Raw genomic sequence first — 21,827 nt, forward strand, 5'->3', positions numbered from 1 at the left:
ATATTAGTCATTCCACTTTCCAGCTAGAAAATATTTTTCACCTGAGCTTGCTTTCTCTTAGACTAGTACAAGCATAAAAATTCTCATTACTGCCTTGTACTAAATGTGCTTGGTCTTTTTTGTTTTGTTTACTGATCATGGCCTTGATTCTTCCATTTGATAAATTAGTAATTTAAATATGTAAAAAATAGCAATTTAAAACTGTAAACTTTCTTAGAGTTCTAATTTGTATCTTAACCCCCCCCCCAAGTAATTTTAATAAAATGCTACAGGAATAAATTTAACACTAAAAATCATAACAGTTAAAAAATATATAATTATCCCATTTGATTATATTTTAGATCAAATACCATTTTGCTATGTTCAAAAGAACATCTCTGTGCTCAAGAGAAGACATTTTCTGCATGTGTTCCACCAACAAGCACGAATCAGCCTGTGAACTAAAACCCAGTTCGGATCATCCTCATATCAATAGGTGCCAGGGAAAATAAAAATTTGAGGCAAATAACCACTATAAAATTGTATGTCTTATTTATGTGAGAGACTAATACATACATTAATCAAATAACACAGAGAAGCCCACTCCTACTAGAGCTGGTAAAATCCCTAGCTTCAAAATTAAACTGTAAAAATGGCATTTTTACAAAAGTCCATGAATAACAATGACTGCTTTAGGTCAATGCTTGGGTTGACTATGCTCTTTAAATTTTATATTACTAGCTATATATTTTGTGTCAGGGTACCATTCCCTTTACATTTTCTTTAGTTGTAAAGCCAGTATCAACAGATTCTCTTAATTATTTTCAATGCTTCAGCTACCCAGACCCTCCTCTGTTATAACTACTGATGAGGCCGAGCTGTAAAACAGAACACTGAAAGGGCTGAAATAAAAAATGAAAAGGAGACCCCAAATTCTTAAAAAATAAGTGAGAGGTTGATGAACTGCGGGAAGGGTAGGACCTTCTAAGTAAAACGGAAACGAAAACCTTTGATGCAAGTTCCATCTGCAAAACAGCTCAGACCTAACTATTTATTTCAGCCTCAGAAAGCACAGAAGGATTTGTATCTCCCAGCGCTCATGTTCATGGTTCTGTGCAATAGTAGATAACACCACTAATGGCCAGAGCCAGACAACCTCCTGAATTCCCTTTGCTTTTGCAAATGCTACTGAGCGGCAGAAGTAGCAAATTTGCTTACTAGCAGCTAATTAAAAGAGGAATGTTTTCATTTCATTTTCTGGTATAAGATTTTTTTGTTTGTTTCTTAAAAGAATTAAAGTTCTAAGCAATAACAATAAAAACATCTTGTTCTGCCTCCAGGAAGGATGCTGGTGTCCCAGCAAAGCATCACAGTAAGGAAGCTTTTTGCCAGCCTAAGGGTATGTTATGATGGTTTCAAGGTATGATGCACAAGAGATCAGAATCTCTCATGAGAAGTCCATGGGAAATGAAACAGCTGTGTGAATAAAAGCTGTGTTGAATGGAAGAGAAAGAAATATGGAGGTGGAAAGCTAACCCAAATTCTACCACTATGAGAAAGCTAAGATCTATTATTCTTGTTATGGCACGGAATGCAAGACAGCATTACTCTGCCAACTACAGCGTGCTACCTGTATAGAGAGATATACCTGTATATCTCTCTCAAAAATTAGGAATACAACTGTCTGAACAAAGTAGACCCTTGCATCCTCGAGGCATCACAATAGCATATAAATGCTATAGAATTATTTTTACTTTAAAAGCTTTAATATACACATTCTCCCTTGAGCAAAAAGTTATTCACTATAATGACATGATAACCAATAAGAAAGTAATAGCTTCGTGCCTTTGTGCATACTGGTGAAGTTCTAACCCCAGATATTACAAGAAATTATTTGAGGCTAGCGATGTTTTGAGACAGTTTACTGGAAGAAAGAAAACACTGGAGCAGGTTGCCTTGACGACACTGTGTAGCTGCACAAGAAATCAAAAGGAAATGTAGGATCTTATTCCATGTTAAAGACTGAAAAGTATTCACTAAATTGGGTTAAAAGGGAACTAATCCCACAGCAAGTCAATGTTACCTGACCTATGCAATATTAGCTAACACTTCTCATTATAAGCCTTATTAGAAAACTGACAAAAAAGCCAGATGGTTCATACTTCACAGCACAGGGCAATAAGATGTAAACAGCAAGCGATACAGTAATGAGTGCTCAAAGTTTCTTTTTTCTCCTGGGAGTCTCTGCAGGTCACTTCTGGTTCTGAGAGTCTACTCTGGCAGAAGTGGTCTCTAAGGGTGACCACTTTTGATTTCATAACAGGATTTCACAAAGATCTCTCTGCAGACTATACCACTTTTGGCAGTGATTGCCTTACTCTTAAATAAGGAATGTAAATACAAATTATCCAGCCAGCATTGAACCAAAAATAAATCAACACCCTTAACATATTTTGCCATCACTGGATTTATCACACTACTGAATTTTATCAAATAGATTTATCCACAAAGTATCCAGTTATGAATTAATTCATCCAGGCAGTCATATTTTTTAAGATTTACTCTCTTTATAGGACTGCATTGAGCAAGAGAAGGGAGCTGAATCTGGCACTCTCTCACATTAGCTAAGAGCTCTAACAGCTGGATTTAGAGTAGTGCAGGTGACGACTGCTTTGTAAGAAAAGGCACCCTATGCAGTTGTAACTCCAACAGGGGGAAAAGGAGCAGATATGTCCCTGCACCAACATGAAACATGAAGCCTGGCAGAGTAATGGGACTTAAAGATTCACTTTAGACTTTCCTTTTGCCTGTCATAGCTCTTTAAGCAGTATTCTGTTTTTCTTCAGTTGCTTCCATAGGTAATATACCTTTTTTTTATAAGGAGCCTGTGGAATTGCTGATTTCTCTGTCTTACAGCTGGGCATTACCCACAAGTTGTCTGCTGGCTTAAACCTTCATTTAATTGGTTACACAGCTCCTACTGATGCTATGTCTTCTTGCAAACAGGGTATCTTTAACCTCCTATAGTAAAACAAAATATTTGCTTTTGAGCCAATAATTAAATCAGCATCATATCAAACAGTTGAAATCTCACCCAAACCAATTTAACCAGTTAATCACTAATCCACCTGCAAAGGGACACTGATATGCTTGAACTAGGTTTTGCTTTCCATGGAAATTTGAGTTAGTTCCATAACTCCTCTCTAGAACCTAAATACCCTGCTCTGGGCAGTCCTGAACCATATATCTCCAACTGGGACTTAAACCATTGAATTCTGTATGGGAGTTAAAACTGGCATGGACATTTTATCACTCTTATTTACAAAATAAATGATACCAGGCAGAGAGAGAGCATTCCTTCCTTTTACTCTAATGACAGCAGCTGCGTACATGAGAAGTTCCACAGAGTTCAAGGGTTTAAAACCAAAAGAGGCACCTTGTAGCACATTTTAAAGTGCTATTTATCATATAAGCACATGCAGAATACAAGAGGAGTAAACACTTATAAGATATATGTACACATTCAAAATAAGAAGATCAAGTTTCTTTCATTATCAGTATTTTAAGATTGGCTTTGCTTCTGTCTAACAGAAACATATCACTCTGTCCTATAAACCCACTCCCAATCCTCTGTTTTTAACAGGGATGAATTCAGTTACCCCTTCTATCAGAAAGACAATCAACCTCAACTGGTACATAATGCTTCCCCAAACAAAAAATTGACTTGCCCTTCCTTAGTGACGGACCAAGTGTATCTACATGGTAACAATGTGCAATATTGCTTATACCTCACATCAGTAAGACATTATTTGTAAATTATTTCAAAGATAAAACAAAGTCAGAAGAGAAAATAGATATATCCAACACCACAGAATAATCTGTTGAGATAATGCATCAAAGCATCTCATTGTATACCAGACATCTTAAATGGACAGCAAAATTTAAATAAGAAAGGTATTTTGAAGTAGATCAAGACACTGTGAAGGAATCTCCATTTGAAGACTTTTCTGCATTTCAAGTGCCTTTTAATTTGACACTTTAATCCATTTCATACTCACAGTATTTTCATTCAGTTCTATTTCTACTATGCTTCAAACACCAAATTCGAGTTACCAAATGCATGTGCTACTTTACCAGGATTACATCCTTTTGAAAGAAGTGATCTTCTCAGGATGAAGCTATCACCTGAGAGAGTGCAATAAGGAACTCACACCAGCTTCTTGCCACTCTCCAAATTCCTTCCATGGTAAATAAAGTCACTTTATAAATGAGAAATTCTGCATTATGGATTGCAAATGCTGAAAGGTAAAGCTATATATGCAACCGTATTATTTATAACCATAGACAGACATAATAGAGACCACAAGAAATAAAACAGACACACTAAGCAATGCTTAATGTTTAATATCTAAATTTATATTTAGCTAAGTAATTAGACCTGCTCAAACATATGAAACACTTGCAGTGCCTGTTGATCAATGCTTAAAAGGATTAGTTCAATGCAAAGACTCACTAAAATGATTAAACTAAGTTTTATTTGATGTCTGGTGCTTTCAGGGATTCTGTAATTAAATAACTGTAGCATATTGGCACAAGCCTATTGATTTAATAGAGGTATCTTGATTTATGTTAACTTAGTGTGCTGCATGTTGTCACTTACGGGTGCTAACAGCTGTATGACACAATATTCAAACATGATTTTGCTATAAAACCCTAGACTTTCATAAAAAACCTGTAAGGAAACATTGCGAGTACATGAAAGGCTGAGGCATGGATAAGATGGAAACTGAATCAAATAGTTTGTTTTATATTTAAATTTTGTTTTGTGATACTGCAAAAATAAAATTATAGATACCTATAATTAAGTTCTGCGGTCTGTAATTTTCTCCCAGCGGTTGGAATGTTACAAAGGTATTACGATAAATTTCATGATAATGAAGGAATGCACATCGAAGAACCAAACTTTAGAATGTCACATAATGAGTAAGGTAGAGTTTAGAAATCAAAATTTGTGAGAGATGTGACCCTTTCACTTGTATAATGCCACTTCAAATCCACGTCTAATGGCCATGGAAATGGCATCTTCTGGAGCTGGCCAGAAATTTTCACTTTAGGGGACATAATTTCCTTTTTTTTTTTTTTAACAAAATGAGTTTCTTATGGAGCTGAAAAGGTACTCTTCTGTTGGAACTTTTATTCAGGAAACACTGAAATGAAATCTGTTTTCAGAATTCCTCAAAGTTTATTAGCAAAATAAATATTTTTTTTGTTAATTTTGCTAATTTTGTTGTTTCCACTTAGTACAGGGCAAAGCTGACAAGAATTGCATCATTTTCAGCTATGACTACCATTGCTCATAATGTCCTTGTTGTTACAGCCAGAGAATTCCAGAGATTTGTGAAATTTTAATTCACTGCTGCCAGGCTAGACTTAGTGCTGGAGGCTAAAGGTTCTCAGGGTCTATTACATAGCCAAGCCTTAGCAAAAGCTAAAGCTCTCAAGGTCTGCAAAACCAAGTCTGCAGTGCTTTTTGGATCCTGCATCAAGCAGACAGGATTGTGGAGAGCTTCAAGCTTTAGGAGCTGCCTGTCCCACAGCACTTTGGTCTCTAGGGAATTCCCCACAGCTGAAGTTCCGGGCTCCATAAAAGTTTGCAAGGAATTTGACAGTGTTTTATCGGAACTTTCCACTTTGGAAGAATATACAGGTTTTGACAAAACAGCACTTTCAGTGATTTCTACAAAAGATGTTTGAGTGGAAAGTTACCAGTCAGCTGTACTTACTTGGCAGGTCTCTTGATGATCACTCTTTTCTCCCTTACTCATCTTTGCTACAGCTATCAAAAATGCTTGGTTTACAAAACAGCTTCTCATAAACTGTTTAGTGTTTCATAAATTTGTGAACAATGGCGATGACAGTGCATACACTTATTAGGGATGATATAATTAGGTTAATATTACATATGAAGGGTGTCACACTTGAATGCTATAAATGAGAAAATGATAACTCATGATAACTTAGACATTTTTGGAAACTTTAGTTTTGGTTTCTGAAAGGAATGCAAATTATAAGAAAGCATCTGCCAACATTTACTGCCAGGCAGATAAATGACATTTGTGTACTGCTTTGAGCAGAAACAAAAATACCCTGTCTGAAAGAAGAGGCTAACTTTTCCTATGTCAGAATCAAAAACATACCTGAGAACTGATGATAAACTGAATAAGGTGGCAATCGTTCAATTAAGAAATGACAGACTTGTGAGAATTACATTACCACTCTAAATCTGCCAGTATTCCAGTAATTTCTTTCAATTAAAGAAATGAAAGGGGGAGAGGGTGGCAATTACCACACACACAGAGCTAAAAGTGCCTACTTCTGATATCAACAGTTATGCTCATTTTTCATTCCTTTTTTTTCCTTGGATACTATAGATTTTGTTTCATTTTTTTAAAAGATGCTCTGTTTTCTAACACAATCAGGAAAAGGCTTTTGTTAAAAATACTGGTATTGATATATTCTCTTGGGAAAGCAGCTGTTGCAAGCGTACTTGTTAGATGGAAGGTTAAAGCAATTTGTGTTGAAAATAGAAACATATATACAGAAAAAAATCCCCAAAAGATATGCTACAGGCGGGGGATTTTATATGATTATCTCCTTCCTGTCACAGTAGTTAAAATTGATCTGCAATTACTAAAACCTAAGTCAATATAATTAAGATTTTAGCCATCAGGTTTTTATTTACATCTGTTTCGATTCCCAGTCTACCTGGCAAGATCTACCTGGCACTTGAGAACTGCGTCCTTTCCTATCACAAGCTTTGCCTGTCAAATCAGTCCAAATTTTCTCTTTGAAAGTGGTTTATCATCAGAGACTTACTAGAAAAATCTCTCTGGATGCAAAATGAGAAGGAATTCCATTTGCTCTCCTTTCTCTGAACTGCTGCTAACCTGTGCAAGGCTGACAGTAACAAAATGTTTTTTGCCATCAAAACACTACTACGTATACATATACTAGTTACAGGCTAATAGTTTCTACATGTTTTTCAAGAGCTCTCACATTGAATTTTATTTTAAATCAAAACTTGCCCTGTTCTAGACGGACTCAAACTTCTGCAACAAAACCCAAAAAGGATGAGCTGAGTTTTAGAGAAAAATTAGATGAGAAATGAGTCACTCCAAAGAAAACAAAACCCACATATATTTAACAAACTCTTCACCTTCCCCATACTGACAACCTGTGTACCATTAAATTGATTTGTCCTGGAAAACAGATGAGCACAGATAGCATACTTTTGACTTCCAGGATGCAAGGTTGCCCTGTAGTTTAGATTCCATTAACTAATCTTAATGTACGAGTGATTAATTTGCTCACAAGTGTAACAGGACAGATGCAGCTAAATTGATTGACTGTGTTACTTCATAATTGCTGTCTCCATATTGGCATAAGCAACATTCTCAAACAGAAGTTATGGGCTCGGTGTTAAAATTACTGAGTGAACTGGCCCGTGTTAATCAGGAGCAAAATGTGATGAGTAAGATTTTTGTCTCGTTTAAAAATAGGCAGACAAGCCAATAGCAAAAAGATGAAGATAAAAAATCTAAACACAAAAAACTATTACTTGTGAGTTTATATTGCATGTGTGCTGAAAGAGAGTCTAGTCAAAATCCTCTGCTACTGTAAATTAACTACCTTAAATATAGAAATAAAATGAGTGGGGCTGATTTAACAACAGTACACACACAACCATTTTGGGCAGGCAGATGTGTCTTTAATTGTGCCAGTACTTTGCACAGCCATTCTGGCCATTTAACACTTGAGAATAATTAAATTCAAAAGCAGCATACCTTCCGAAGAGGTTTGAGCTTGGTCTCCATTATAAAGTCGTACTTGCAGAGTTCACAACAGCGTGTGTCTGAGCTCTTAATCCACTGGTGCAGGCAGGCTTGATGAACAAAGCGCAGGGTCCCTGTGCAGCGACATGGTGTGATGAGGGGACTTTCATCATCTCCCTCACAGTGACAGATCCTGACAGGAAGGACAGCAAGAGCTAGTGAGGGAACTTGCCGAGCAACAATGCGAAGGCACTGGTTTATTTACACTGCTTTTTCTTTTTCAGACTTGACATTCATAAGATGCCAGGTATATGACCTTTTAGATTTAGGCCCAGGAACATGTTCCTTGTTCCCTTCTGCCATTTAGTAATTTCTCTTCACTTAGTTATTCCTCTTTAAATTTGCTACGTGATCTGAAGGTGAATCAATAGAAATAACACCTTCTTCCCTTTTATGCATGGCAAAACCTTTAAGACAAATACCAGTGCTCTTTCTAGAAGCGGAATAGTTCTTGGCCTGCAAAACCAATAAAATACTCAAAGTTAGCAGAATCTATCCCCAGCTGAAAATATCCAGTACAGAAAGATCCTAGATACCTCTTTGGAGTTACACAGTTCAAAGGATTAGAGAACAGTTTTGAGTACTCTGGAGTCATGCATATGGCACAGCGTATACACACAAATGCACACCCTTTGTAGGAGGCAGGTGTTAAAAAGTCATAGACTTTCCTCTTTTTCAGATAGCTGCATTATCTGGGAAAACAAAAACTACAGCTGTAAGCATATCCTACGATAAGGGCTGGTCCCAGAACTGTTGTTACTTTGTAATGGGATACAGAGCTTTTCACATTGTGGTTTTGTGTAAAATGATCAGTGTCCTAACATCACAGTCCGATGGTTTTCTTCTGTGACCCATGTCCAAATGTCTTGTTGATCTTACCCTCTTCCACACAGACCCTTGATCATATCAGGAAAGCATTCACCCATCGAAACCGACGACAGCCTTATTGACCAGCATCTCTGTGAAGGCAGAGAGCGCTCTACTGTGAGCGGAAGGCTTAACCAAACACCTAAAGTTAAGGAGGCTCACCTCGACAAAGAGTAACTCCCTCCCATCCTCCCCCCCCCCGAAAAACACAACAAAGAACAAAGCACCCAAGCCCTAATGAATGTCCTAAGCGTCAAACTGGCACGTAAGGGGCGGGGGGAGCTGAAGTCTGAGAAATGTTATTTCAAAATAGAGAAGCAGCAACCACAGCACAGATCCTGGCGTCACACAAATGAAACTTAGCGTTTAGAAACTTAGTACTTAGAAAAAGCAACTTCAGATATGTGTGCGCAGAAGAGTCTGAACCTGTCTAAGGAATAACTCACCCCTTTATGCAGAAAGTTGTGGCCACACCGCTCCTGGGGTAGGAAAAGGACTGAGGAGGGCCCTGCGCTGGGGTTGTCTTCCTACTGGCCAGGTTAGGGAAGAAGGGCGACCTTCTTCATAGCGCAGGAGCACCTGGACTGCATCAGGAAGCAACCTGGCAAAGACACCCTGTGAAAGACTGGCTACAGCACAGCACCGAGGCTGCCAAGCCTACTAAAAGGGAGAGGAGGAAATTTCAACGTCTAAGTGAAAGATCTATGGATCCAAACCAGCAGCTTCAGTATTCTTCCATGGTGTAACCTAGAGCCATGACAAAATGAATCTACAATAATGGGAAGGCAGAACAAAGCTGCTTTGTTGGATATATTGAAAGAAAGAGACCAAAAAAATCCAACAAAAAAATGAAGCTCCGAAAACCTGGTACACAAAAGCCAGGTTTCGGTACCTGTGGTGGTGCCCGTGCAGCATCTTATACCCCAGGAGAGTGGAGGGGAGAAGAAAATATCCACAACTTCCATCTTGCACACATTCATTTTCTGAGACACATTTTACAAGAACTCAATTTACAGTCTTTTCTTTACTAACCAAGCCGAGATCAGTGCATCAGTGGCTTAGTTCTTCTATTCTTCTTCAGCATTCTGGCTAATGCTGACTTCTTATTGAGCCTGTAGCTTATGCAGAACTAAATTTTCAAAACACCAAATAGCTATTTTGCTAGCAAATGCATTCCCAGTTGAGACTTACATAAAAAACATAATTTTCTTTTTAAATTAAAGCTATTTCCCAAAGGAAAACTAGTATTCTTTGTTAATTTAAATCCAAGCTATACATAATTTATTCTACAGGCCAAGCATTTAAACTATTTAGAAACTAGACAACTAAGCTATGTACCCAAGAGCCTTTTTTCTACTACTGCCAGAACTGTTTAAAATTATTTTAAGAGCTAAAATACAAGACAAAAACTCCGTTGGGATCTTCAAATAAAGTGACACTGCAAATCTGAAATGAATAGAAGTATTCTTTAGTAGAAATATTTTTAATAGAAGCACTATACGAAGTATACGTTTTATTTGAGCTTTTGTTGTACAGAAGTTACAAGCTAAATGTATAAATAACAGGGTGACGTTAGGAAATTACATTATACAGAAGCTTGAACTAAATAATCTAATGGCCTCTTCTAGCTTTATAACCATGAAATATGCAATGAGAATAAAACCAAACTTCAAATGGAATTAAAGTCAGAGAAAATAACCAAAGGCATAGTTTTCATTAACTTGAATGCTCTTTGGTGCAATTTAACTCTTCATTATTTGTTTAGCCAGAAGAAACTAGCTTAAAAGATATCTAAAAATATCTAAACTCACAATCGCAGCCTTTAAAGATATGTGGGTGCCTGAAAGCTATTGAAACAGACTGTCGGATAACTGCTTAAGTATCTTTTAAAGACTTGAGCCAGATAATTCGCAATATCTTGCTCAGCCATTAGTATTGAGTCAGAATTCTTTGTGTTTTTCCCTTTGCTGTATTTATCTATCATGTACATCATAATTATCACAAACTACAGAAAATAAATTGTAAATAATGAATTTGAAAAACATGTTGGGCAAACAGAACTGAGGTAGGGATACAAAGCACAGACTTACCTGAACTGTATCTAAAACCAAACCAGAAGCAGAGAACTTTCCTTTGAGCTTCCTATTTTCACATGATCACAACTGTTCAAAATTTTCACTATTTACAGTGCTGAACTTATCCTGAGAGTAAAATTTGCTTACATACTTTAGAAATGAGTTGAATTAAAAGCAAAACCACACTCTCCACTACAATGAAAAGTAAATTGCTAAATCTATACTGATCTATTTACAAGTTGTAGTACAGCACTGATCACGGTCAATAGCTGTAGCTTCAGATGCTCAGACACACCTACAGAATTTACATACTCAGCATTTCTCAGCTTTTTAGTCCTTTAGTAGATAAATGGCCTTCATTATAGAGCAATACTTCTATCTGGAAATGAAGAGGAGGGAAGTCAGCTATTTGACCAAATCCTTTTAGCTAGAGTCGCTTTATAGTCACAAATTGAGCCTTTTTTTTTTTTTTTTCTTTTTTTCTTTTTTTAGGTTTGACAGTTTAGTGCTTTAAAGATTCCTGCCCAGGTACAGGTCCTTGCTTGTCTAGGGTAAAAGATGAGTATAAGGCTCCAAAGGAGCTTTTGCTCTATAAATCATATGTACATCAGACCATACAGCATATATAAGTTGTTAGATGATCTGATTCACATATACAATTTGTGTGTGTGTATAATATACACCTACAGACATATCTTTACATACTGAGATCCCAGAATGTTTATTTTTCTTTAAAGAAAGCTCCCTGTGGAACTTTATGAATAATACTCTTAACAGTGAGGTCACTCTTATGCTTAAGTTTTTGCTTTATATGCCAGTATTTTAATTACCCAGCACATATTTCTCTAGAACAGAACTGTTGCTACAACCTTCAGCACACAGATGTACCAAGCAGAGAAATTTATGCCAATGCTGTGCATATATCAGACAAAAATCCATAAAAATTCTTTAAAAGATGTTCTTAACTAGCAGGTTCACTTAGAATGCAATAAATTAGCAAAAAAGAAAAAATATTTTTCGGGAAAAAAATAAAAAATGCTAAACTGAAAACAAAATTAGTCTTTGTGTAAGATTTTGCATAATTCATATAAAAACTGTTTCTAATTCTGAAACACAAACAGAATAGTTCAATTTAGAAAATTTTCAGAGAATTATGTATGCAACAATGAAAAGTTAAAGTTTACTGAGCACATTTTCAGTATTTCTTTTTGTTCACAATTTTAATTTAATTTGAGACATTCAAACGATGCTGAAAAACTCACAAATAATGCACTGCTTGATTGAAAAATTGTATGTGACGCACTATACTTTGTACCATAATGACTATGCAAAATGAGTAAATTCAGTTGCCAGTAGTTTAAGGTATAGCATCTTCACTGAAAGGCATATTGACACCATACATATACAAACGAGAAACTTTTCTTATCAGATTAAAATCATGAGATGCTGCTAACTAAGCACTCAGAAGTAAGGCATCTTCAGAATGTGGTATTGTTGCACTGTCTTTAATTCCATGACTGTGAACTGTTTTCCCTTATTTTCCCTGGTCCTGTTTATTGCAAAAACTAGAAGGCAGGAAGGGAAGTGTCAAACAAGATGGCTACAGTTTGTAGACATCCATATGCTAATTGGGTTTAGGCTGATTTTCAGAAAAACATTAAGAACTATCCTGGATGACTGTCCTTCATGTCTCATCAAATTAAGATTTTTTTTTTTTCTACACAGACAAGCTTTTCTTAGATAATCTCAGTTTAAAAGGTCAACGAAAATCAGTGTGAAGCAAGGAGTTCACATGGAAAATTTTCAGGTTTTTCCCAACAGTGGTTTAGTTTGGCAAAATCATAGCAACGAAAATTACAATCTAGATGGTTAGTCACCATCTGAGCTGCTTATTGCAAGAGATACAGGTAGATTCCAACAGGTTTGTAGCTTTTCCCTCACATGTAATGTAACAATTTTACACTCATTGAAGAGAACAGCTGCTAATCTCTAGCCACACTGGAAAACCAGCGGCTATCCTAACCTGACTCTAATTCATTTTACTCTTTGGTAATCAAGAAAATAGGCCAATCTATGCTGCTGCAGTGAAGTAGAAAATGCACTTATGCTGCAGGATTCTTGTGTGCATAGTAAACTCGTTGCTCTACCCCTACCCAGTTGGCAAGCGCTCCTCTATGACAGTACCTGTACAGCTGATTTCCATAGATTACTTTTGTCAAAGAAAGGTGATTAAGGAAATGAATGAAGCAGCATGTTCCTGTTTGTGCTTCAAGTCACAGGAGAGACTCGTCATTAGAATCAGCACTGGTGGAAAAGAGTTGGCAGTAATTCTGCATCACCAGAACTCTCTCAGTGGATTTGAGTATTTGAGATTGGCACTGCAGTACCTAATAAAATTTTCAAGGATTTTTGGCCATTACATATAGACAAAGGGTTTAGCTACAGTAATGTATCACAGATAGCTTTCACAGACTTCCTTGAAAATATATCAGGTAAAAATATACCAAATTGTACCCTCATTGACAAATGTACAACCTAGGGGAATGTCTTTGAGGCTTTCAAAACTGAAGTGTATATGGGGGAATATACTGATACTGATGTATGATAATGTTTAAGGACTCTAAATTACACAATTATGTAAAAACTGTATTATTCTCTAATATTCCTGGGTGTTATACAGCTGCGTCTATGATAATAAGCACTGCAGCGAAAGTGTAGAAAACCTGTTGAAAGAAACTGCTAGTGCTAAAAACCTGATATCTATACCAGGCACATCTCGGTGAGGGTTGCTTTGATTTGATACTGACTGGAGGTTGGATGGATTACATCTTGCAGTTTACTTTCACTTAAAGGGAATACATACCATTCTATGACTCTGTGATTCTATGATTTTAACAGATCTCCCTAATCTGGGGAAATATCTTCTATATGCTCGAGGAAGATAATGCCTATTCCAAACCCATTATTTTTTGGTGAGAAATTATTGAAAAGGCAGTTAAAATCTTGCTCTTCACTGGAAAGCATACCCAGGCTCATAATGATTGTTCAAAGATAAATTCCTACCCGGTTCAGTGGACAAATATCATTGCTATATCTCACTATTACTAAAGGGACCTTAGTCAGGGAGAAACAGCATATCTGGAAAATGTTGGACCAAGTGAATCCCTGGTTTTAATTTTTGGCAGTGAGGATTATTATCTGCCAGCATGAAGTACCATGAGCTCCTAGGTTATCGTAATTGGACCAAGAAAGCAATTCCACAGGTTTGTAAAAGGATGCACAAAATTGCTGTTGTTACTGTCTGATAATCTTACTGTTCTCCTGTCCAAAAAAAGTAATTTTCTCTTTCTGACAATTTATAAAGTGCTTATAGTGCTTTTATATAGTTAGAACCTAAGATTAAAGCAAACAACATTATGAACAACTCAGAAAATAATTAACTTACACATAAACAGAAAAAAAGAAAGTATCAAACTGTCCTGCATAATTTATCACTTGGAAAAAAAGGTTAAATTCACTAAATATGTTCACCCTACAGCATGCCTTGTTTCCCTTGCTTTCATTTTGCAGAACTTTTTTTTTTGTCTCTTTTCCATTCTTTCCATTGTTAAATCATAATCTAAATGACAAATTGGTCTTCCTCTCCATTTAAAAAGAGTGTGAATGAAGCACGTTAATTCTCCATATCGAATGTAACCAATTTGTATACCTCCTCCTTGTCACTAGTGCCCTTCCATTATACTATACAGTCAGATGTCTTTATCTTTACTAGAGGAAAAAACATTCTCAAAATGTCGCACCACACCAGTGGAATTTCATAACGGTCTAGGTAAAGCTTTCTCTTGATGTCTGTAAACGTGATCAGAATTTGAAAGAGACCCAAGAGCAAACAACATTAGCAAAAGCACACTAAATCTTTTATTTTGTCAACATTTCTTGTCCTTCTATTAATCTTCCATTATGGGTGATAAATAGGATATCTAACCATCTAAGGAGTTACAAGCAATTCCTGCCTCAGATACACTGTCAGTGCAACTCAAGATACATGTCAGAGAAGATTTACTGCACTGAACAGTTCAAAGAACTAGGGACTGCCTCTTAAAAAAGGATTTAGATTTCCTCCCACCCACCTAGTGAAAGTCAAAGCTTTAAGTAACTAAACTCCCTATAGAACATATGCAAGCTGTAAGTATATAATAACAGGACCCTTAAAACCAAAGGTCTCCTCTTACCCAACTTTATAGCAGGAAGGGGTGGCATTTTACCTATCTGCATTAAAAATAATAATAGGTTTTGAGAGAAAGAAGCAGAAATCAGGACTTGGTTCCCTCCCAGTTAAGTGACCCTAACCACAATGAAGACATGCTTGCCTTGTTTTGGCTCTCCTTGCATGCTTCTCAATCATGGAGACCTTCCAGAAGAGACTGAATAGCCAGCCAGATGGCTAAAGAGGTGACAGATGGGGCTTTGAACCATCAGTTGGAGAACAGAATTAACCAGGATTTCATAATGCTTCAAATACTGATGAACCACTAGACCATCACACAGAGGAGGAGATTCCTCAAAAAGCAGGAGATTCCTATCAGAAAGTCACCTTGCAAAGGTGGCTTTGAACAGGGAAGGAAGCAGCAGTCACAGTTCTTTAAAAGGAAGGGGTGAGGAGCCACATGCAGGACAACGTTCAGAGATTTGGCTCCTAATGAAGGAACATATCATCCTGAGACCCCAAGAAAGGCACTGACATCCTAGGGAGAAACAGGTTAAAACCCCTCTTCAGCCAAACACTACAGTCTGGAAGTTCAGAAACCTCCAGTGTTTGGTGATTTTAAAGGGTTCTGGATGGTATTTCAAGTCTATGTATTCTGCACTGGTTTAAATTATTTACTGGATCCAACTTCATGTTTTCAGTATAAATATTTTAAATGACTGTTAAATTTCAATGGTAGTATTTGAGCCTATATAACTATCTTCTGTTCACCTTCCTCTTTTTTCCTCAAGTCCATGAGGACTTCTTTCCTCCCAAGAGGCTTTCTGTCTGTTGATCTTGTGAGCACTCTTCTACATGAATATTTCAGGATTTAAGTATTTTCATGCAAGATACTACTTTTGCAGGTCCCCCTAAATTATGAAAAAAAGAAACCCTATTACAACACTTGATTTCACAGAGAAACTACAAGTACAATGTACACTATTTTTTCATATTTATGATAGTGTCAATATAAAAAATACCCGTATCAGTATTTTCCTAAATCTATAATGACATTTTAATTAATACACTAGGTTTTAAAGCTGATTTTTAAAAAAAATTATACTTCAAAGTAGATTCTGCACATTTCATGAATCAACTTCATCATCTCCCTTACTACTTACCATTCCTACCAGTCTTCTGGCAAGTCCTACTCTTTTACTTACTCCTCTGTTGAAGGCCTGACATTACCTGACTGCATACAGAGTCATCATGGAGTTAAACAAAATCAAAATTCTACTTCCGATAAACATTTTTTTCACAGTGAGAAATCCCACCTTATTTAAGAGTGTGTAATTTCTTTCAGCTAATTACAGCTCAGTGTTATTGCTGAAATGACTGCATCAGTACCACAAGAAGATTTTACACCAAGATTGTAACTAGTCTAACAGAAAATATCTTTCAGTTCTCCCATCATAAATAATAAAAATACCATCAGATTAATTCAGAGTCGATACATGAAGCACTTATGGTGTATCAATCTTCTTTCCTAGTAATTCCCACATGCAAATCCATGGGACTAAATCATCATAATCCATTCACTATCATGTCCCACACATAGCTTTTCCCTTCAAGGGAGATTACCTTCACGCAGACAAAAGAAAGCTATTTCTGAGGTTGTGCCTTAAGCCACATGGCAAATTCCAGAAGAAAATACATACAAAGAAAATCTCAGGGCAATTTAGGAAAAAAAAAAAAAAAAAAAAAAAAAAAAAAGGTGCCAAAACAACTCCGCATGGTCAGAATTTGTGTAGATGTCCCTAATCCCAGAAGTAGAAACCTTGCCTTCTAATGGACTCCAGAAGAAAGGAGTATGTTCAGGGAAGAGATTAGAAAGATCATCACTGATGCCATGTGACTGTTAACAATATTTTGGAAACAGAGAAACAGTGACAATAGAAGGGGAAATGTCTCACTTGAAGTGACCAAAAGGCCTACATTAAACTAGCTGAAGTATATATCGCACCGTGGCACTATACTTTATCTGACTAATGTGCTTATGCTCGAATTGGGTGTGTCCTGTCACATTCCCGCTCATGCAGCTAAATGCACATTGAGGAAACTGCCTTATGCATGTATATAAATGCATTCCACTGCCAGTAACTCATGAGGAAGTAAAGGAAAAAAAATGACTACTTAAACACTTAAAGACTAGCACCAGGAGATGTTTAAGATCCTTGTTCCTCTGCTATTTCCACATAATCCCATCTAGGTGAGGACCATTACTCTCAGCAAGTTTTCTCACACCAATTAGAAGATATGAATACCTAGGATGAAAAGCTTGAAGAAACACCCAAATTTTTCACATCACAACCAGCTATGTTAATTCCAGTCTTAGAATAAACATAAACACTCCCTTTTCTATTTCTCATGCAGAAAAATGGTTACTGTATATGTGCTCATCTGCATTGAAATGTAATTATTTGTTTGTTTCAGATGCAAGAGTGTGAATCTGAAGGAAAAATATACCACAGATCATGAGCCAGATAAGTGCATGGACCTGTCCTGAAAAACAGAAACTACAGCCTGTACTGAATCAGTAGCAAAAACATGTCTTCCTTTTTCTTCAGCTGTCTGCAAAGTGATTAACTAAGACAATTTACCAGCTATGAAAAATTAACATGATTTTGATTTTATAATGTTTTTCCTAGATGCACTATCATCACTATGATACACCTAGTAATGAGAACAACAGAATAACAGCATTATCCCTGACATGAAGAAAAATGCAAATTTTGTACAACAGCCCAAGTTATCAACTCTGTAAAATTTAACTCTCATTGTTCAAAGAGCATCTCCACTGATATGAGCCTACAGGCACATACCTATGAGAAATTTTCAACTTTCTTCTGCTAAACAAGAGCCTAGCTGACAAGTATGCATGTACATCCAAAATGTCCATCTATGAACCAAGCTCTAAGTCTTACAAAAAGTGCCTGAATAATTATAAGAAAGTTGAATGGGTCTAGAAGACAGATGAAAGACTGGACTCCACTTTCCACCTGAAAGCAAAGTCTGCATTTGAGGATTTAGGCAACAGTTAGGATTAATCTACATGAGACACTTGTAAAACTTTGACTTTAAGTTCTCTTTTTTTTTTTTTTTTTTTTTTTTTTTTTTTTTAAACATGGTATAGTTAAACCCATATAAAGACCCAGGCTGTAATAATTTATTTCAGGTTTTGGGTAGTTCATATTCTTAGTAATTATTAAATTTACTAAATTATTAAATTAGATATGTACTATGACTACTACACTGGATCTTCAATACATGCAGGCTTGGTGGTTCAGAAATTTAAGACAACTCTGAAGTTGTTGAGGTAGCTATATGTGCACATCTCTGCATCATATCATGTAGGCATACTTCAAGTGCTTAGAAAATGTGTAACATGGTTACCACTGCTGTCTGTTTGCATTTCTGTAAGGTGAACAGGTCCCGAACCAGGAGCATGGTCCTGATATCCATTATGCACAAACACAGCTGAACTTTACTCTGAGGAATCTTAAATTATCATGACAATGGTTAGACAACTGAAATGTCCATTCTTGCTTGGTAAGTGTAACACTAGCTGCATGTATAATGGCTTATATGTCCTGCTGTGAAAAGGCACAATGCTTGCATGTCACCTTTTCTCTTTTTAAAACTAGGATCATTGAAGTATACTGTGAAACCGCATGATGTTGCATCATGAACTTCTTCATTCTGACTGTGTTTGCACTTACATGCAAATTTCTTCCCAGCAAAGAAAAGTGAGAAGTTTTGGGTTACCATATCAAGAAACTAAGCCTGATCCTCATTTACACTTTGTAAATGAGAGTCAGTGCGGGCTCACAAGTTTGGGGAGGAAAAAAGCAAATAAACAAAAAAAAAACCCCATGTTTCAGTTCTGTTGAACTTATGGGATGGTGCATTTTCATTTACCACTAAATTAAGTAACTCAAGTCCACCCAGCTGTCTACTGAAAATTTGGACTTTAGCTCAGAAGTGGACAGCTTGCTCTCATTTCCAGGGGAAAACGCTCACCTTCTGATTGCTTGTCATACCCTTCACACCAAGATTATCAGGCTGCCAGAAGCCTGAACTTCTGAACTAGAAAGAACTGTTGGTGCTGCTTTTTCTTTCCCAAAGCTTATTTTCACGTTTACTCTATCCCAATCATCCTTTGTATCATTCCAATCCTTGTCATGGGTACAGAACTAACAGCCCCTACACATTCACAGTGTCGAAGTGTTCAGGAGCGCAGAATCACATACAACTTATGGGGATCTTTTGCAGGCACCGTCCATCAGATTGCTGCAATTGCTGCAGCTCTAGAGGACACCATAAATTTATTTCATGTAAGTCAATGAAAAATGACAAAGAGGGACCAAAGCTGGATTTGAATTGATTACCCAAGGAAGAAAAACTCCATATCCCATTGTATTGAGCTATCTGGCACTCAGCCTTATTCTCTGTCTCTGGCTGGAGATTTAAAACACAGTAATACTCTGCCAGAGGACACAGTGTGTCCACCTTCATGAAGAAAAATGGAGCAAAGGAAAACATTTGGTTCCCTTGTAGGATAATAAGAGAAGTATGTCTTCAGATTGAGATATACTAACTTCTCTGTAGCAAAGGTTTTTGTGTTATTTCTTATGGCCTGCCTAGCAGTTTATTACTGAGAAACAGTGACAGAAAGCAGTCAGGAGAAAGGCACCCAGCCCATGGCGGTGAGAAATTCTTCTTAAGAATGTTAAATCTTTCTTGCTAAGAACTAACCTGCATACTTCTAAATCATCAGACCAGTCATCATACGACACTGGAGGCTTCTGAACAGCATCAGTCACACCGGGCCCTGCCCCAGCAGGTGCTCTGTTATCTGGGACTGCCAGAGCGTCACTGCCAGAGCCTGCCTCTGCAAAGCAGTCCTTTGAAACTTTATTGTGTCTAAGGAAAGATGCAGGCTGCTGATCTCTGTAGTAACCTTTCCCTTTGCCTTTCCCACGTTTTCTTGAGGAAATCCTTGCTTCCTGAGATGATGCTGAAGACTGTGATTCCTTAAGCCTTGGAACTCTTCTTCGGCGGTGACTTAAAGTAGGATTCTCAGGGTCAGACACCTCTTGCTTCTTTCTCCCCATTGTTCCCAAGGTCACAAGTTCAATACCATTATTGTTTGAGGACCCATCCTGATTACTGCATGATTTATTGTTCCTTCTCCCTCTCCTGGGCATTCTGGCCTTTTCTCTTGCTCTCTTCCTAGCCTGAGCCCACTGACTTTCATCTGAAGATGATGATGAATCAGATGCATTCCAGCCGGATCTCGCAGGCTCAGGATGCAATTTACAGTCTTTCCCCTTTCCTTGCTTTTCTGAATACTCACCATTGTCTCCAGTCTCTCTTTTCCGCCTAAACCTTCGTTTTACTTGTTTCTTACCAGACTCCCTATTAGAAGGGGTCAGCACCATGACAGGGGTTGCATGTTCAAGCTCATCTTCTGACAAATCATGCAAGGTAGTAGATCTAGACAAAGCAGTAAGCAAAGGAAAGGGATGGAAATGGTAAGGGTGGGTGGAAAGAGAAAAATCACAAAAAAAGGATGAAAATGAGAACATGAATTGTAACAGAAAAACATGAGACTGAAAAGCAAAATCAGAACCAAACCAAAGAACGTTCAAAAGAAAACTAAAGTCTATGTAAATTATGAATAGCGTTAAGCAGAAGCAAGAGCTGCACATTATTTAATAAATACAACAAGTATCAGCCGGATTATATTTTTCTCAGCACATACCTACAAATGTCCTGAGTGGAGGGGCAGACAGACAACCGTGACTGACTCCTGGGAGCTGTTCCTGTTGTAGGACTGCTTGCCTGTTGAAATAAGTTAGACAGTTTGGAATCTTTGTCCATGAAATACATTGCAGATATTTTACTGCTGTGCCACATGATTACAAAATTAAAGTAACTGTTGCTGCTGTTCATAGCACACTGTTGAACATATGCAAGCTCACAAAATACAGGAAGCCTGACCAAAAGCAAAACCTATTTGTGGAACTAAATATGACTGAAGTGTTTCAGCTCTCGTTCGCTCAGGACCACTTTTTTTCACCGTTTGAGGAAGCAGCTTTCAACATGTGAATTTTCATTTAGGCTTTGATCTACTGTAAATGTCTGATGGGAAAGGATGTTGTTTTTATTTCATGCAATCAAACAACCATGACGATTTTTTTTCAAAATGGAGCGAAGTGCATTTACATTATGCTGAGTGATGAAAAGCACAAAGCTAACGTATGTTGAGTGGACTGACAGACAGAAAGAAAATTAAAGTGTGTTTTAAAAGGTTTTCAAGGTAATCAGATCTTCCAGAAGTGCTGAAAAATGTTAAACTGATGAGCCTGAGAAGACCAAAGTGCAGGCTGTATCTCTATAGAATGGTTCACAATCTCAAACAGCTGAAGAGATATAAAACACTTTCAGTATGTGGCATTTTGCTCATGAGGTTTTTGCTACAAATTGCAGACTCAGTCGCTCAATACTTCCACTGAAAACATATTTTGATGAAGCTAACAGCAAACCATTTCAATCTGCCTCACAGTCTACTGTATGCATAGCTGTATGGAATCCAAATTTAAATCCAAGGCTCTGTGATTCTTCAGGATCATTCATTAAGTACAGTATTGTGGAAGAGGGTTCAATGCAAATCATTCTTTAGCTGATAAGCTTTTAGTATGCAACCCTACCCCGTCGTGAATACAACTACCAAATGGAGACAAAATACTATAAGCCTAAGAG

General features: G+C 37.1%; 1 protein-coding gene across 9 annotated transcripts in view; it reads right to left on the bottom strand.

The window, feature by feature from the left end:
- The window catches only part of MARCH1 (membrane associated ring-CH-type finger 1), a 174,104-nt gene that overhangs the window by 18,777 nt on the left and 133,500 nt on the right, over positions 1 to 21,827 (bottom strand). For 6 of the 9 annotated variants that reach the window (XM_026847505.1, XM_026847500.1, XM_026847506.1 and 3 more), the window contains 3 exons: positions 20,827 to 20,906; positions 19,818 to 20,558; positions 7,824 to 8,004 (listed from right to left, as the gene is read on the bottom strand). In XM_026847505.1, the coding sequence (XP_026703306.1) occupies positions 7,824 to 8,004; positions 19,818 to 20,558; positions 20,827 to 20,906 (1,002 nt within the window). The remainder of the gene's footprint in view (positions 1 to 7,823; positions 8,005 to 19,817; positions 20,559 to 20,826; positions 20,907 to 21,827) is intronic. The other 3 variants (XM_026847507.1, XM_026847509.1, XM_026847508.1) reach the window with 1 other exon arrangement.

The sequence above is a fragment of the Athene cunicularia genome (assembly GCF_003259725.1).
Source record: "Athene cunicularia isolate RWA chromosome 4 unlocalized genomic scaffold, athCun1 chr4_part2, whole genome shotgun sequence".
NCBI lineage: Eukaryota > Metazoa > Chordata > Aves > Strigiformes > Strigidae > Athene > Athene cunicularia.